At 40.2% G+C, this 17,910-nt stretch overlaps 1 protein-coding gene across 3 annotated transcripts; it reads right to left on the bottom strand.

Moving 5' to 3' along the window:
* Positions 1-3,070: 3,070 nt before the first annotated feature.
* LOC307019273 (phospholipid phosphatase 3-like) lies at positions 3,071-17,844 on the bottom strand. Of its 3 annotated transcripts, none has more exons than XM_079650029.1 (6): positions 17,508-17,844; positions 11,885-12,039; positions 6,582-6,862; positions 6,440-6,497; positions 6,141-6,317; positions 3,071-5,460 (listed from the first exon to the last, which is right to left on the bottom strand). In XM_079650029.1, exons 1-6 carry the CDS (start codon positions 17,635-17,637, stop codon positions 5,332-5,334), a joined length of 930 nt encoding a protein of 309 aa, XP_079506155.1. In that variant the 5' UTR covers positions 17,638-17,844; the 3' UTR covers positions 3,071-5,331. The 3 variants fall into 3 exon arrangements, with proteins under 3 accessions (XP_079506155.1, XP_079506154.1, XP_079506156.1); XM_079650028.1 differs by lacking the exon at positions 11,885-12,039 and adding an exon at positions 10,840-10,997; XM_079650030.1 differs by lacking the exon at positions 17,508-17,844 and adding an exon at positions 13,602-14,371.
* Between the last annotated feature and the right edge of the window lie 66 nt (positions 17,845-17,910).

The raw sequence follows: 17,910 nt of genomic DNA, 5'->3' as shown, positions 1-17,910 counted from the left end.
CTCAAGAACCAGGGTCTCCCAGGGAGCCAGCCATCATCATGGTGTTCTGTGAAGAAGAAAAACAAGCCCAGTGGAGCTGTAATGAGGTCACTTATCAGCCTGGGCATTTGGGGGGTGTGCCTCGCTTCCGCTCAGCATCCCTCCATCTGTCAGGGAGAGGACAAATGACCTCAACGACGACTGCCAATAATGTCATGTGGCGTCAGACTCTTACGACAGGCTTCAAGTTGACTGAAGGAGCAGACAACAGGCCAAACTTTCTAAAGTACAGCCTTTTTAGAAGAATGACCCCGGTCAGATTTTTTTTTGTTTGCTTCAAACTCATCTTGGGGTTTTACAAAAAAGTATCATTGCTGAAAACCACCAAGTAACAACAGCAACTACAAAAAAGCTTTTACGTTGTAAAGCAACAGCTCAAAAAATACACAAAAGCAGGCTAATGTGTATGTGTGATTAGAAAATACATCCGTTAGTAATTAGAGTGGTAACAGTTGCAACAATCTTTGTGAGGAAGGGGATGGTGGTTTAATTATGGTTCTTGTTCATTTACCTTTGTGAGGACCAAGAAATGCTGGTTAGTCCTTACTTGAGAGAGGAGGTTAGGCTAAGTGTTAGGGTTAAGCATTTAGTTGTGGTGGTTATGGTTTGAGTTAAGGTTAGAGGGCTTTGGAAATAATTATGTCAGCAGTTGGGGTTGCCACCCAAAGGAACTACTTTTATAGGAAGCAAAAGATGCCTTCAGCCCAATGATGTCAATGTGTCCACCGCAATCTCAACGATTCAGGTTAAATTATCGCAGACGCATGAAAAAACGATGGATGTTTTACACAAAATGTTTGAGATCAAGTACTGGAAAACCGGGACCTCTCACATCTTGGAAATGTCACAGGACAGGACATTCCAAACATGCATTATTTAGATAAACTGACCACATATCGGGAATCTAAATGGTTACCTTTTTGGATGAAAACATATTTAAACTTTACAAAGTCACATATTAACAGCTTTTAGCCTGGCTCAAAATCTCACATGACTGAAGGCACTAATTTCAAGGGGTAAAATAATGTCCCCGGAACTCAATTTAGTTTCCTGCGGTTGAAATGCAAAACGGTCCTCAAAAGATCTCTGGTTCGGCAAAACTTCCTGTGGTTGAAAAAGGGCTAGGATAAGATAGGAAGAATGAGAAGTGTGCTGTGTTTGTATTTGTTTAGGGGGTAAACAAGAAAGAAAATCATCACAACCACAACAGTGCTACAGAGCTAATAAAGAGAATTTGGAAATCACAGAGTAATTACTTCACCAATAATAGGGGTTAAACTGTGGTGGGAAAACACAACAAAGGTTTTCTCTCTCCAAACCACATGAAAAGGCTTCCATTATCAGCTACTGATCAAGAAAGACTTTGAATCCAAACTAGATAAGTTAAAAGAAAATCAAGACTGTTCCATAGTTGGTCTGGTGAATAATAAAGATATACTAAGCATACAGCCTCTATCATTTCCAATTACAACTGAAGACATCTTTGAGAAAATCTTGCACCACTGATGGTTTAATGGAGCGGGTCAGGGCTGGTTCACAAGGATAAACACAAGTTTTTGGCACTGGATGCGGACATTTGTTCAACAGAGAGAGCAACACTCATGGACTTATAAGCACTGCCATGTTTGGTAGCAAAGGAGTCTTTACACCTTCAGTAGATAATTTATATCAAACACGCTCCATGTTTGGTTTAGAGAAAGAACAAGGCTGAGAGAGATGGAAACTATGTACCCACAGGAAGTTAGCATAACAGCAGAAAAGCAGTATGCACCCTGTGGGTCTGGTTCTTTACCAAATTAAGAAACTGGAAATGTAATTTAGAAGTAGTCATAACAAAAGGAAACTGCTCCACAACAGTGCGTCAATCCAGGGATGGTCATAACAAGACAAGCTAGTGGTTACTTGAAGAATGGCTCTGAACTAAATGCTAACATCATCCAGCTTGCCTACATGCTCACAATGACAGTGCTAACAGGTTGACATTTAACATGTGCAGCATTATCAACATCTGAGTTTAGGGATTTTGTATCATAGGCTGTTTATAAAAAGTAAATGTAGTCAACTGTTGTCATCCATTCATGTGTTCACTAGGCTTTTGAAGCGTCGGGTTTGGCATGTTGGCCATCGCCATCTTGGTTTTTGTGCGTCCATATATTTGGAACCAGAAGTGACACAGGAGGGTGGAGCTAAGTACCACCATTCTATAGTTAAATACATTTCACTAAACCTAAAAGTTACAACCTCATAGTGTGTTACAGAAAAAGTCAGTGGCTCATTATGTTCATCCTCTCTAGGGACCATGAATGACTTTTATGGCAATCCGTTTAATAGTGGAGATGTTTCGGTATGGGATCAAAGTAGAGAAAAACTCAACTCTACCAGAGCACATGCACTCTGTAGGATGTAGCCTTGTACCCAATCAAGCCATTAGAAACAGTCATAGTCATAACACAAGGCAGCTGCTGCACACAATTATCACCCCTAGCATGGTCATAAATACAAAACACATTTTGCAGCTTATTAAACTAATCAACTTTAATCTGGGCACCCTGCTTGATCCACAGTAAAATCAATCAGCTTAAAATACCATGTGAAAACTGTTCCAAAACCAGGCTCAAGATATGCTGACACAAGCAGTAACTTTACATGGTACAACCTGTAGATGGTCTTTATATATTTATATGGTTTATTTAGGTTTCATGTGGAGACAAAGGAATCTGCAGGGACAATACAATACACTATAGGCAAATTACATTACTTCTAAGCATTCTCATATGTGAATGTCCTTTGCCACTCTGGCATTCTTTTTGTGGGAGTCTATATTATTTCAGAGAGCCATTGGGGAGAGGGGTTAAAGCCAGGAATGTACACTATTTCCCCACAGGAAGCCGAGCATGGAAGTCTACTATTGCCCCACGCCCAGATCTCTCCATCGCACGCACAGTTGGCCCACTACTGCATCATAGTACAAAAGTCCGATTTAAACACAAACCATGTACGACAAAAAAGTGAAATAAACATCACAGTCCAATGCTTTTGAACTTTAGTATTTTATTAAAAGACATTTTATCTTTTATACGTCTTACAGTTTCATTGTACAAAATTTCACACAATACAAAAATATTGAAAGGCAATTTTTTTTATAAACATGTACTATGTTTTTAAAAAAAAAACGTAATATTCACAATGTGTCAACTTTACTGGATGAAATCCACCAAGCTTTGCCTCTATAAAGCAGCATGTTTTACATTTACACAGGTCTCGACACACAGGTCGTAGTGGGCATTTATTCAAGAGATATTATTCATACTACAGTAATGTACAAGGTGGTAGCATGCAGAATGTTCTGATGCTGTATAAAGTGGATCTCAAGAAATTTTCTAAATTTGTCTCAGTAACGTAAAACCGAGTTAGAATGATGCTTTTAGTAAGTGGTTTAAAGTGTTTTTTTGCAAAAAATGTCATTAATGTCATGCAAACACATACTTACTTTAAAATGTAATGTAATGATTTGTGTCTATTATAATGCAGATCCTTATTACCAACCATACTTTTTTACTTTAAAAGACTTGAGATTTCAAGCAGTTACAATGTGCCAAAAATGTTTTGCTTTATTGTGCTTTTACTCTGAAAAGCTAAGGTAAGTAACCACTTCACTAGGAAGCCCCTATAGTTACTCCAAGTCTATTTATGCCTGTGTAGCATACAGTTTATCACAGGGTTCCTCAGTGATGAATATAATTGCTCTGATTAGTAACAGTAAAGAACATGTACTGCATGTGATGCATTTTTTCCACAGTATTACCGTCTCAATATGCATATGTCTGTTAGAGCCGGTGCCTGTTCTCTGACTGAAGGGAGGCACACTTGTAGGCTATTAACACTGAAATATTTAGACATGACATTAAGACACATTGGCAGGCTCAGAAAAAGACCTTACCCTAACACACAAGTAATGCAAGGAACTCTCACACACACAGACACAAACACACACGCATTCTCACCTAACACTTATGAGCACCCGCCTGGTACATATAACAGATAGGACTTTCATTAAATGGCTCAATGGGGGCTCGTCCTAGCCAGCAGAAAGAGGCCCACATCCAACACTTATGTGCACCTTCTAAGGAACACCACATTATGGACATAAATTCTTACAAAGCTTTCCAAAAGCTTCACTTCAGGTCAATCAAGTGGTACAAAAAACCAGTAAAGAGTCAAGCTGATATAGTGCTATAAATTCACATGTAATTAGGCCCCTCACGATAATTACGTTCCAGACTCATGGTAAAATATTGACCTGACCTTGATTATTTTTACGACGCATTTGAGGTATGGACATGACTTCATTAACTTTTCTACGGTGATCGTTTATGAAATTATTGACCTATGGTGCGAAACATGGACAAGACCTCGATCATTTTGAGGTTATCTATTAATGGTGATTTTTGGACATGACCGTGATCATTTTGCCTGTTGTGTTTACATGCTGTTGTTTACCTAATAATTGTACCAACATTTTAGCCTAAACTGATATCAGAATAAACTTTAGTGTTCTTCCTTCCCTTACATGTCTTCCAATGTACAGGTATGTACTTCCACAATGTGAATATTCTTAAGAATGATATGGTAATCTCTTGCAAAGGGTGTATTTGCATTGTCCTCCTATTATATTATCATTTTCATTACCTCAGTGGAATAAAAGTATTAAAATTACAATATCATTGTTGATCGCAGTCATTTCTGGACAATATATCGTCAAACAGAAGAAGTTATCGTAAGGGCCTACATACAATTCTTACGTTCGTAACAAAAACAACATCCTTCATAAAATCAAGGAATCTGTTTTTTCGTCATGATTTGTTTGTATTAGTCACATGGTGAGCGAGAGGCGGGAATATTAGTGTAGCTCCCATGCTGGATGCAGCTGAGGGTAGAAGGCAAAAGAAGCCAAACACAGCTTTGTTTACAGCTGCCGTTTCTCAGTTTAATTTCAGAGTTTTGTCCATGGAAAGGCTTCGACAGAGGAGAATCTTAAAAAATCTTCATAACAGAGGAGGTACAAATGTCTTTAGTCCTTTTTTTTTCACATTCAAATGTCTGGTAAGACTGAGGAAAGAGAAGATTTCCGTTGAGAAAGCGACATTTGACATCCTCTGAGGTGTTTCAAGATTCCATGTGCTGCACTATCCATATTTCTGAGAGTTGGTTCTATCCAGTATCGGCCAGTGGCTGTAGCAGTGATTGAAACGGCACAGTACAGGGTTATGTAGAGTCAGTTTGCAGTCTTCTCTATGCCATGATGAGGTGGTTGCTCCGCTGACTGATGTCTGCTGGAGGAACAAGATCTTTCTTCACTTGTGTTGGCAAGAGTGTAGAGCGTCTACCTTTGGGCTTGAACAAATCAGACACAAAGAACACCTGCGGAAGAAGAAAAAGAAAAGAAGAAAATGTTACTCACAAAGGAGACACCTTCAAAATCGAACAAGATACACTTCTGAAATAAATCTTGTTCCTCTCTCTTTATTTTCCAATTTGATGCAACTTCCTTTAATTTATGGATACAATATGGAGTTCCTCAATGTTCTGTATTAGCTCCCCTTCCGTTTCAGTGGGGTTAAATGTTATGAGGAAAAAAAATCTAATTGCGATTATTTTGACTAATATTGCAAATGCAATATGATTTACATAATTGAAGGGAGTGATTATTTTTGCAATATTCTTATTATTTATTAAAACATATATCAAAAAGATCATGGTGTGATCTTTACCAGAAATAGATTTGTGGTTACTACAGTATTTGAGGGCCAGGACATACAGTATCTGCAGCACCATAACGCTATAATTATCAAGCCCCTTAGTTCACTCAACTATTTTTTTTTTTTTTTAAATGCTCTTCTTTGTGTCTATAAAAAGATTTGCAACCTGTTTAAGAAAAGAGAATAATGATATTATCGTTTAATCGAAAGTAAGAAAAAAAAAGTATAAAGTGTATTTATAGTTGAGGCCACTGAAATATAAATGAATCAACAATTCTTAATGATTACATATCTCATCTAATATAGACGTTTACAGTATTACAACATAATAGAACCACTTACTATGCAGTAGGCCACGATTGCTCCCTGCACAAAACCAGCCAGCACATCAGTGGGGTGGTGCTTGTGATCAGACACACGGGACAGGCCGGTGTAGAAGGACATCATGATGAGGGTGAACTGGGTCAGAGGGCGCAGCAGGCGAGCTCCATGCCAAGAGAACCGAGACTGCAGGTAAAACTGTAAAAAGAGAGCATTTGTCATGTGAAACTGATGACAATAATCTTTATAATCTAGGGAGGGAAATGGGTTTGTAATATATATAGTAAGAGAATGTGTGTGTGTACAATTGAATAACTTACCACCAGGTAAAGCATGGTGTACATGGAAAAGGATGCATGTCCAGAGAAGAAAGACTTCCTGAAAGAATAAAGGACAATCAGCATTGTAAGAAAACAGTTTAAAGCACGTTTCTATATATTGTTTCTCGCTTTATGATAATACCTGGCTTCCTGAACTTTGTTCTCTGGCCCCTGACACTGGTAGTCAGTGATGTAGCCCAGGGAGCAGTTGATGGTGGTGAAGTCAGGTTTGCACACATCGAGGAAATGAGGGCGCATGCGGCCCACCGACACTTTGGCGATGTCAGTGAATGACTGGCTGATGGCGCAGCCGAAGATGAACACGCCCACCTGCTTGTACAGAGCGGAGATGTAGGGGTTCCCCACAAAGGACTTGGATCCCTCGTTCAAAAAGTAGATCCTGTAGCTCTCACCGATGATGATCTGAAGGCACAGAAGAGATGTTGACGTCAGTTCATTTCATGATGTTAACACAATCCCATTGAAACCATTAATTCCAAAGCATTTCAATCATAACTACTGTGTTCTGTTTGAAAGTTTGTCAGTGCAGAAGAGACAACTTTCTTTATGATGAATGGGAGAGCACTTTTAGATGATGTTGCTTGGACAGAAGGATTTGCTTGATTAGCTAAGTGTCATACTCATATTTCAAATGTAATGTAATGCAATTAAATCTTAAGAGTTTTTTCTCATTATCTGAATATATTTGAAGCCTATTAACTTTGTTGTTGTGAGATCTTGTGTCATACTTTTAGAAATACCCTGTTAACATTTGAACATTGTGCTTCTATAGAAATGAACATCAAAGTATGTGATTCGGCAAGGGTGGACATTTAGGAGCAGGTTGATGGTCAGAGTGGAGAGTTGTAATTAACATACGCGCCTTTTTTGGGTTAAGATGTTATTATGACAGCTAAAATAGAATTCATGACTTCTCCTGAAGTGGTTTGAAAAGTGCTACTTTCGAGTTGAACGTGTTTACCTGTACCATCCTACTTCTGAGAGAAAAACAGCGAGGCGACTTGGGAGGTGAATCAAACTGTCCGCCTTGTATAGTTTTCAGTAAGTGTAAATAAACCACCGTCTAAAACCGACGACTGACGTTTAAGGCGCACAAAGGGGGGGGGAGGGGGGGTAGACAGCCTTAACCTGCAACAGCTGTTCAAACCCAAAAAACACTTTCCAACCCCCTCATCTCGTTGTCTTCCAACAGCTCCAAAATGAAAGTGTGGTAGAAGAGTCAGAACGAGAGTTTCGGGGAGTTTCATGGGGAAAACGGAATGACAGGAGGGGAGGACAGAAAGCTTTCAGAGTAGAGTAGAAAGGGAAATAAAATGGAAGGTGATTGGAGAAATGAGGGAGGCAGCGGGGGAGGCACTGCTGGTTCTAATCAGCAGAAACGCTGAGCTAGGAGACGTGTCTGATTTTCGTGGCGGGACTCCACCAGGCGCACGTCGGGGGCATGCTTGTTTTTCACCACTCCGGCTGCCTCTCTGAACTGGCTCCGGTTTCACACGGGATGTCTGGCTGTTTTCTGTTAGTATCTCCGTTTCATCAGACATTCTTACGAGGGGCGCAGAACTAAGTCTCATTCTGGGAAACACTCTGTGCAGAGGGATAGCCCCGACGGAGATTTAGCAAGCCGATAGAGTGTGTTGTTTTCCACCACTCAGGCCTTTAGAGCCAGCTCGATAAAGCCCAGCTGCTTTCATGGGAAAAGAGGGAAGGGGGAGAAAAACACATCTGGTTCCCCTTGTGAGAAAGAATTAACTATGTGAATGCATAAATGAATTGGCATTGTGGGATATAGAGCTGTTACTCTAAAACCTCAAGAGGTAATCATGGGTGCAAGATGCTGATTTGCGGCTTGTTTCAAATGTCTTGTGTTTCCAAAATGACACCATGGTGTTTTCATTTCTTCTGAAAAGATCTGCATAAATTATAAAGGACTTGGCCTCTTGTGATTCTCAGCTCCATTCGGTGGGAAACAAAGCACTAAATGACATAATGTTGGTGTTTTCTAGCCACAACACTCCAGGGGGTTTTGTGAGGGGAAAATTAGATATCTGGCAAAGTCTTGTTTTGGACACTAACCACAATTACACCCAACCAATTACAGTATCTAACCAAACAACCATTGCGTCAACCATAATTACATGGGGCCAGAACTCGTTCTCACCATTAAAACCCCTGTGGCCCCAAGCCTGGTAGCAGTCTGCCCTTCAGGAGAGGGGGCACAACTGGCTATAGGGAAGGAGACGGACATGTCAGGAGGCAAGGCACCTTCCCGTGGCACGTCCTCCAGGTTCAACTGCACATGCTATGGCAGTTTGGAGGAACATCAATTGGAAACTAAATTGTCCCTGAAGAATGTTCAAATGTGACTGCTGCTTAGTGCAGGTCCAAGGAATCTGGTTTTGCTGGCCTCTTGGCATAGTTAAGAAGATTACTTCTGAAATGTAATTACTGATTAGTTGCTATCCTGTGGAATACGAACCGAACATTCTAATGCCTTCATCAAAGTAAAGGAACTTTAACATTAGATTTGTTTTCAATTTGAAGCTTCTGTCCAACTTTCATTAAAAGCCAAAAGAACTTGAACTAAGACTGAAAAAGAGCAACAGTTGTACAGTCGTACTACATATACATTTTTTGTGTTTTTTATGTACTGTAACCTCTGTGTAACAACTAACATTTTAACTAGTAACTGAATTTAGTCACATATCTCTTCTCATTAACTTTAACAGATTTTACATGAGAGTAGATAATAACAAAACAACGCACATTTGTAACTACCGCTAGGCGATAAGAAAACATTTTAATCACAGCATTTTTAACCAAATACTTGATTTTGTGAGAATTTTCTGTTTTTGTTTATCTGTTTTTGTATATTTCTTTGTGTTTTATTCTCTGTCAAAGCGTCTTTAAGTTTTTAGAAGAGCGCTATATAAGTGTCATGCATTATTATTATTATTATTATTATTAATGTAGAATTGATCATTTATACTTACACTGAAAAATGTAATAAAAGGAGAATTCAGATAAATAATAATCAGTGATATGGATTGTGGAAGTGGTTAAAGAACAGCTAGAATAGTCTAGGAAACTGTGGAAAGTAAAATGTTTTCAAACTGAAAAAGACAACACTAACATATTACCATAACCTATGTTCTATTTTCTTTAGAGTGGACTTCTATAAAAGGCTAGAGTGGCACAACAGAAGCAGTTGTACAGTATCTGAATGTTTCTTGAATTTAATTGTTTTGAGAGAGCTCAGAGAAAAAACTCAAATCATTTACCTAGTGTACTGTAGATGTGGGGGAATAAAACGAAAGCTGAAAAAAACACTCCGGTGGGTCCGGTTGGCTGAGTTAAGTCTAATTGCAATTCTAGCCATCACAAAGCCGTGTGGACAGAGGCATTGGAAATGGAACAGCATAAGCGAGAACCATGGCAAAAAAAAATGTACGGTTCAATTGGAGAAAACTTCAATTTGAATTACAGGATGTCAGGGTAGCGTATCCTCACCATTTTTCCTCCAAGAACATTGCAACAAACTACCCAATACTTCACTGATAGCTAGAATGCTCTTATCAATGGAGACATCTAAAGCCCCCCCTCCCCCAGGAGAAAAGCCCTGAAAAAATGTTGTTCACTGTTTTTTATCTGGAATGTGTTGAAGCCAATCAAGGGGGACTGATAGCACAGGTATGAGGAGGAGTTGTTTCAGTAATCAGGTAGGATTATCTCAGTTCAAAAAGCTTTCTGATGGGAGTGTGAACATGGGTATGAGTGCAGTGGGAATATGCATCGATACATTGGAGAAAGGAACACATATTGCAAGTGTAATTGAGTCAGCAGTTGAAAATCCTTACATCATTATCATATTGTTGTTATACTTTTTGCTCATTCAAATCGAATGTAAATGCAGGATTATTGCTTTATTGAGTAGGTTTCTTCATAGTTGAAGGGATTTTTTGTTGCTTTGGATGAAAGCGTATATTTTATGTACAGTATGTGTTTCTAATTTAAGACATTTATATCACCATTCAATATCCAAGGATGATATTTTTGCCAAATATAAGTGTCCGAAACAGGACGTATATCAACGTATTTCTTATTTAACTGTCTGAAATGTGATTGGTTGGTTGGATGAATGAGTCCCTTACTTGCTTCACATTTCTTTGTTTCCCCAAATAAGCAATGAAATATTATTCCAGTTTTTAAAGTGTGTCATCTCAAATGTTAGTAATTCGAGTTCATTTATAGTATTACATTTGACATACATTTACTAGATCTGTTAAATGGTGACAGTGAGTGTGCTGCTAGTAATGGTGAAGGCTGCTGAAAAAACACAGAGTGATGATAATGACATTAGTGATCAGAGTGAGGTGACTTACAGAGAGGAGGGTGATAAGAATGCCAGCAGCGCTAAGCACACCGTCGCTAACGGTGTCTCCGTGTTTGGCCGGGTACTTGATGGACTCATCGTCGCAGTAAAACCCTCTACGGTAGGGCTGAACAGCGCTGGTCTCAATGACCAAGAAAGGCAGGCCGGCTAGTGTGAAGAAGCAGTGAGCAGCACAGAGAGAGAAAGGAGGGGGGGATGGGTAAGGGGAGGGAGAGATGGAGGTGCAGGGTTAATGACTGGCAAATTACAGAGGTCGTAGGTACAAGCAAGAGGCAACTAGGGAACATCTGGGACAGGCTCGGTCCATTCTGTGGCTGGGATCTGTGGCTGATCAAGAAATAATGACGCCAAGTTTGTTTCATTTTCAGTATTATTAGAGACTTTAGGTCTTTAGGGCCAAAACAGTTTATTTCCCTTTTGCTGATGGCCACTTTCCAAATCAGATGTTACGTACTGCACTCTCCTCAGGGTGCCATTGGTTTCCGTTTATAATGTGACTGTAGATTTACAAAGAGCAGCAGAACTTTGGAAATAGAAAGATCCTGAAATACACGTTACAGAAAATGATCTTTCCAAAAGTTTATGTCATCTTCACCAAAAATTATCTTCTTAAATGCAAGTATTATCTGATTGTAAAAGTGTTCTTTTGTAGTTAAATTGGCAATTTAAGTTTGTTTATCCCCATGACATTTTTCTTTATTTTCTGACTTTTTAATGGAATAAAGAAATAATGAATTAATGAATTTGTAGGCACTTCTACAAAGATTATTTGTAATACCCTTTCTTACAATTGGAAACCAATCGCAGCCACTGGGAAATAAACCCAAAGGCTTATGATAATAAACATAGCTTTTGGAAAATGGTTGGCTGTAAAGCACGGTCTACATGATTTGCAGCTAATGGAGTGCAACATATAACCACTGAGTGTGAGTCAGAGCCTGTCGAGCCAATCGTGTCACCAGCCAACCGTTGGATGAACCGAGTGTCCCAACACATTCCCTCTGGTTGTCTTGCAGTACCGCAGCAGGACTTACTGAGGCCACGGGCACAGTGACGCCCACGGCTGTGAGCACCGTGGTGGACACCGTGCTGCTCTTATAGATCAGCCCGATGCTGTTGTCATTGCAGAAGAATCCTCTCCGGTACGGTGGGAAGGGAGATTTGTGCAAAAACGCACCAACAAGCACAACTGTATGGGCAGAAGTCAGCTGTATCAACAGACATTGTAAATAGGAAATACACACATGTACAGCAGTGTTTCCGGCTATTTAAAGAATGACATTGAACGCAGGTTTAAATCCAGTCACTAGAATTGTGCCTAACATCAAAAAAATTGCATGATAGCCCTATGCTGTACATTTTTAACACAAATAATTTCCCTTTCTTTTTGTATCTGAAAAAAAAAAAACGGTTAGTAAAGAAACCAAAATACATGAAGGCCTATAAGGCGTACTCTCGACTCAAACTTTGCTTCAGGGGAATTATTTTCAGGGGACATTATGACAGATTATTATTATTTTAACAGATTATTGCGGTCAAAGTCCGTTAAGTACAAGCTAACGGAAACACTGATGTACAGAAGGAGGTTGACAAACATTTTACAAACTCCCAGCAGACATGAAGTCAAGTCATTTATCCCATCCTGCTTTTAATAGCCCACACAGATGCTGTCATGAGTAAATAAGCATTGGAATTAGTTAAAGCTGCATCTTTGTCTTAGACTTAATTGAACCCTTTTCTCTGAGAATAGCATCAACTCATCTCAAACCGGCTGAGTTAGCACTAACAACATTGGATGTGTCGTGTTTTTAAGTTAGAGACCATTGCTGCAAGCTGACAAGAAAAAAAACACAACAGTATCAGAGCCATCTCTCCTCTCCTGCCGAGGCTTTCAAGTGCACTTTAAAAAAGGCCCACTTTAAGATGCTCTGGGGGGTGTCTGCGTCTGATCAATTTAGTGTCTTTCACCACTTAAAGTGGCAAAGAGATCTTATTTATCTCCAGACAACAAACAGAGTGGGTGCTAGCAATAGGCGAGCCAAAAATGACAGCTTGTTTCCCCCGTTTAGCAATGGCTTCAATGAAGGACTTTGAAATGTGAGTGTGGACGTACTGGTACCCAGGAGAGTTCTCCAATCTCTTGACAGAATTTGGAAAAACCACACTTTCATATCACTTCAAAGCGACATTTAACTGATGGTGGGGCTTTCAAGTAACTCTTTGAATAAATCTGCAGATCTGGCGATACAAAGGAAAACAAACATGGGCGCTCACTTTCTCACACGCTGCCTTCCTCGGTCTCAAAAGCGAAAAAGCACCGGGGTGTAGAGGTCAACACCGAGAGCTGCCGAGGGGAGGGAGGGTTGCGGTGAATGAGGGGGGGGGGGGTATGATTTCTCAAAACCAAATGTCAACACACGCTTCACTTGCTGAGCCCCTTCAACCGCACGCACGCACACACACACACACACACACACACACACACACACACACACACACACACACACACACACACACACACACACACACACACACACACACACACACACACACACACACACACACACACACACACACACACACACACACACACACACACACACACACACACACACACACACACACACACACACACACACACACACACACACACACACACACACACACACACACACACACACACCTCAAGCAGGGCCATGATGCTAAAGTTGTATTTTTCAGTCGCGCTGTTTCATGTTTTCTCCTCCTTACTTTTCACACACACAGCTGACTTTGGCCTTTGAAGGTCCAGCTGGGTTGAGCTCAGGTTACAGACGGAGCACCGATTCCTGATGGGAACCTCGGAATTTGGTCCTTCCCTCCACATTCAGCAGGATTCACGTTATTAACTTTCTCGCTTTTCATTCTCGCTCTCCAAACAAATACCTAGACGCAGATTCAATCAGCTCCAGAGGAAGTCTGGTGGCGAGAGAAAGCGGACGTTGGTATGTCTCAGAGTTCTGTAACCGTGAAAATATACATTACTTTACAGTACCCTCAACCTTCAACGTCTGATCCCTTCAGTTTGCTTAGCCTGGCCGTAAACACCACCCCACAAGGGTTCCCAAAACAAAGACTTTGGCCTCACAAAACTGCTGATACACTGTATGTATCGTTAAAAAAAAAAGGACTGGATGTGAAACCCCAAGCGTCCTGACCCTTGCCCGGGGTTAAGGGCAGGGATTGATGGAAAGAGACAAGAGGGGGCGATTTTGAAGAGACCACAGCTTTTTCAAAAGGAACCAGCACGGGTCAAGTGTTTCAAACAGCTGATTGCAAAGAAGACCAGGAAAACACAAGCACACCAAGATGCTGTCAGTTCCTGTTGTCCCCGACACCCAGCGGGTTTTTTTTTCTGTCGTCCGACCCCTTCCATCCGTCTCAACAGTGCAGCGTCAGCACTGAGTACAGCGCATTAGGATTTCCCCCTCCTACCCTCTTCCTCCTTTTCCCGCTTCTAAACAGCTGGGGGGCGAGGAGGAGGAGGGGGGGAGGCTGTCCTCGCTTTGCCAACGACAACACCAGTCAGCAGGCGTGGGTTTGCATTTTGCGACCCAAAGACAACAAAAGCAAACAAAATTACTTCAACCCCCCCCCCCCCCCCCCCCCCCCAAGTGAGTTTTCAGTTACTAATGTTAACATCAGGTGTCTTTTATCCGGTTTTACCCTGAAGCAGTTTGCTTAACAATCAGCCAGGGACCAGAAAACAAGCAAACACTGTAAATTAAGAATAATGATGGCTGCTCTTTCAACACGTAACCAAGAGCCGTCTCACATCAAAATATGACACACTTGGTCGAATTTCCTACTCCTTCCCCCCCAGTTTAGAATTGGCAACTTCGTGTAGCTGCAGTTTGTGGAAACTAGAATCAGTGTACTCACGCTGGATTAAATCCCCACCATATTTTAGAGACTTTCGTCAAAACACCAAGTGTGACTATTAAAATAAATAGACGCACATTTTCCACTTGCAGGGATCTCTCGGTGTCTGGCATAAAAATGTATACATGTCTGAGGTAGTTGTGGTGTATACACAGATGCAGTTGTTTTTAATCCCAGCAGCCAAACCGACCCCCTGTCTGTCAGTCTGCTGTACTTCAGAGTTCCAGTACGGAAAGAAACTACCTGCCTTCTTGGGTTACACAAAAGCGCATTTGCATTGAATTGCTAGCGGCTATTACTTCTGCTTTTCTACAGTATTTCCATCTATTTATAATTCAAATCTTTGGAAGATCTGGTGTTAAACAAGGGGCAGTTTACATATCTGTTCCTCGTCTACTCCCACAACCCCAAACTAAAATACTAACAACGCATGAACATAAACATAAATAAATCATATACGACGATGTCACAGGACATATTTACATTCATACCTTATACAACCTTGTATGTGCATACTGTGACTGTAGGATGAATGCCTTTTAGAGTCAACTCAACTCAAGCCTTTAAAAGAGCACATGTCATTTTGTGCCTTGGCCTTCTACCATCCTAATAGGCATTCAAAAAGGAATTGGATACCCACAACATTATAGTATCGTCATTTTGGAGAACTGACCATTTAACTATCCACACTTATGCCTGTTTTCTACATCAAGAAGGAAGGCCTGTGTTCAAAAACAAAAAAAGGTGCAACTGTTGAACCACCTTAAGCACAATGCAGAACAAAAACACAAACATAAGACGATTAACTGGAAAACAGGAAACCCACCTGCTACGGCTTAATGTAAACTGAACCTGATAAACCCCCCCCCCCTGGGTTCAGGCAAAATCACTAAATTGCAGCTTTCGGCTTTTCTTAGGCTTATTTGCCAGGATTTAGTTCCAATCACAACTAAATCAGAGTCGATTTCTCCTCTAGTGTAGTGACTAATGTTATTGTTACTGGCACTTGGGATCACAGTGACCTGAGATAGTTCAAGAAAGCAGAGAGAGAGATCTCCCTAGATGCAGAAATACTAGAACTGCAATCACTGTGAGAATGGAGTAGGAGTGATTACCAGTAGGCCTACTGATCCACCATTTCCTCCTTGTGGTTGCTTTCTTTAAACCACATATTCAGCAAGAAACACACTGCTGGTCTGTTGACAAGCTTTTCTGTGGTAAGGTACATACACAGAGCAAAGCATGGGGATTTACCCTCCTTTGAGACGAAAGGAGTGGTCAAAAAAATACACAACACTGTTGATCTTTCATGGGATTGTTTTGACAGCATGGCTGGTGCTTTCCCATGCAGTTGAAACACTGCTTTGCCATTTCCTACACTGATGTTCCACAGAACACCATGCAGGATTACGTTAAGGAAGATAACAACAGGGTGAAATTAGTGAACGGTCAAAGGTTTAAGCCTCAAGGTTGGGCGAACATTCTAGGTTCAACAAAATATATTAAACAACCTTAAGCTAGTGTTCTCCAGCTGTTTAACATCACAGGACCTCTGCTGATCAACATGCACGCACACTCAGGTCTGACCTTTTACCACTTCCCTTAATTACTCCACACACACAATATATTATGCCAGATGTTGAGATCAAGAGAATTCCTGCTGGTGAGGAATGTGAGTCATTCTGGAAAATATAATAAGGAGTCAAAGCAGAGTGAGCTACAGTACAGGTGTGGCTGCTGGAGACCAAAGAAACATATCCCTAATGGAGCAATTTATTACTTTCCCCTCTGCCAGCACTATTTTTTTAAAGGGGTTGGCCGCCACTGAGGAAAACATACTTCCACTACTAGCTAAGCTAATGTATTTTTGGAAAAATATTTAACTTAATAGCTGTTGTAGCTCATTTGTAAGCTGCAGTTTTAATAAGACATCACCTGTTGCTTAGCTACACTAAAAAGTGTGCCATTTTATAAATAATGTAATAGTTTATAACAACAAATGATTATGTTTTTATTATATTAAGCTCACTTAATGTATGAGGACACCATGATTAGAAAGTGAAAGTTTCATATAATACAGTAGTTAATGTCAAACATAAAACAACATTATAGAAAATAACACATTATAGCGATGTGTAAGGAAATACAATTATATAGTAAGAGTTTAGAAGCAAAAATAAGAACTTTAAACACATCCTGTAAACAGTGGTTTTGACCACATTTACTCAAGTACAGCACTTAAGTAGTATTTTGAGGTACTTTTTACTTCTGCTACAATCCAGAGGTAAATATTGTACTATTTTCCCCCTTCATGTATGCATTACTTTAGTTACTTTGCAGATATGGATTAATGATAACACATATTATCAACACTTTACCAGCTTGATAAACACACCAACATTATAAGAAAACAATATATGATTCTGAAATGGGCCAATCTGCATTATGAGTACCTTTGATACATTCAGTAGATTTAGATGCCACTACTTTTGTACTTTTACTTGAGTAAGATCTTGAATACAGAACTTTTACTCACACTTTTGGATTTCTACTTTTACTTAACAAGATCTGAGTACTTCTTCCACCTCTGCCTGTAAATTTTAAAGTTCCAATGAAACAATGCGAATAAAACAGCCATACATTCAGTGCATAGTACCAACACGTTCTCGTGTAATACACTTTATATAAACATATCACACAAGTTAGACTGTCATTAGCATCCAGAGGGGGTCTTACCTAGGAACAGACAGAAGAGGTCCACTCCCACAAGCAGCTTCCTCCTGCTGTGGTCTTTGCAGTTACTGTTGTTCAGTGAGTTCTTCGTCTCGCCTGCCATGGTTTTCTCATATATCAAACAGCGTTGCATTTAAAAAGTCTTAAGTGGTTCAGATAAAAAACGGAATAAAAGTATTGGTGAAGTTACCGCAGTACGTTTCTTCTTTTTTTACTATCTAGCTTGTTCTACTTGAATCTTAAGCAGTCGTCATGCAAGTCTAAACTAATTGAGCAAATACGCCCTCTCCAAACATTAGCGCTAGCTCTTCTAACAATCACTGCTCACTTTCTACTAACTTTTAACCATCCTTTCCTCCTTCCCAAGTTAGAGTCCTGTGACAGCCACTCCTCCAGCTCCTCCCCT

The sequence above is a fragment of the Notothenia rossii genome, assembly GCF_949606895.1.
Source record: "Notothenia rossii genome assembly, chromosome: 9".
Taxonomy (NCBI): Eukaryota; Metazoa; Chordata; class Actinopteri; order Perciformes; family Nototheniidae; genus Notothenia; species Notothenia rossii.
The sequence above is the reverse complement of the archived record's forward strand: the minus strand, read 5'-3'. Positions and strand labels throughout refer to the sequence as shown.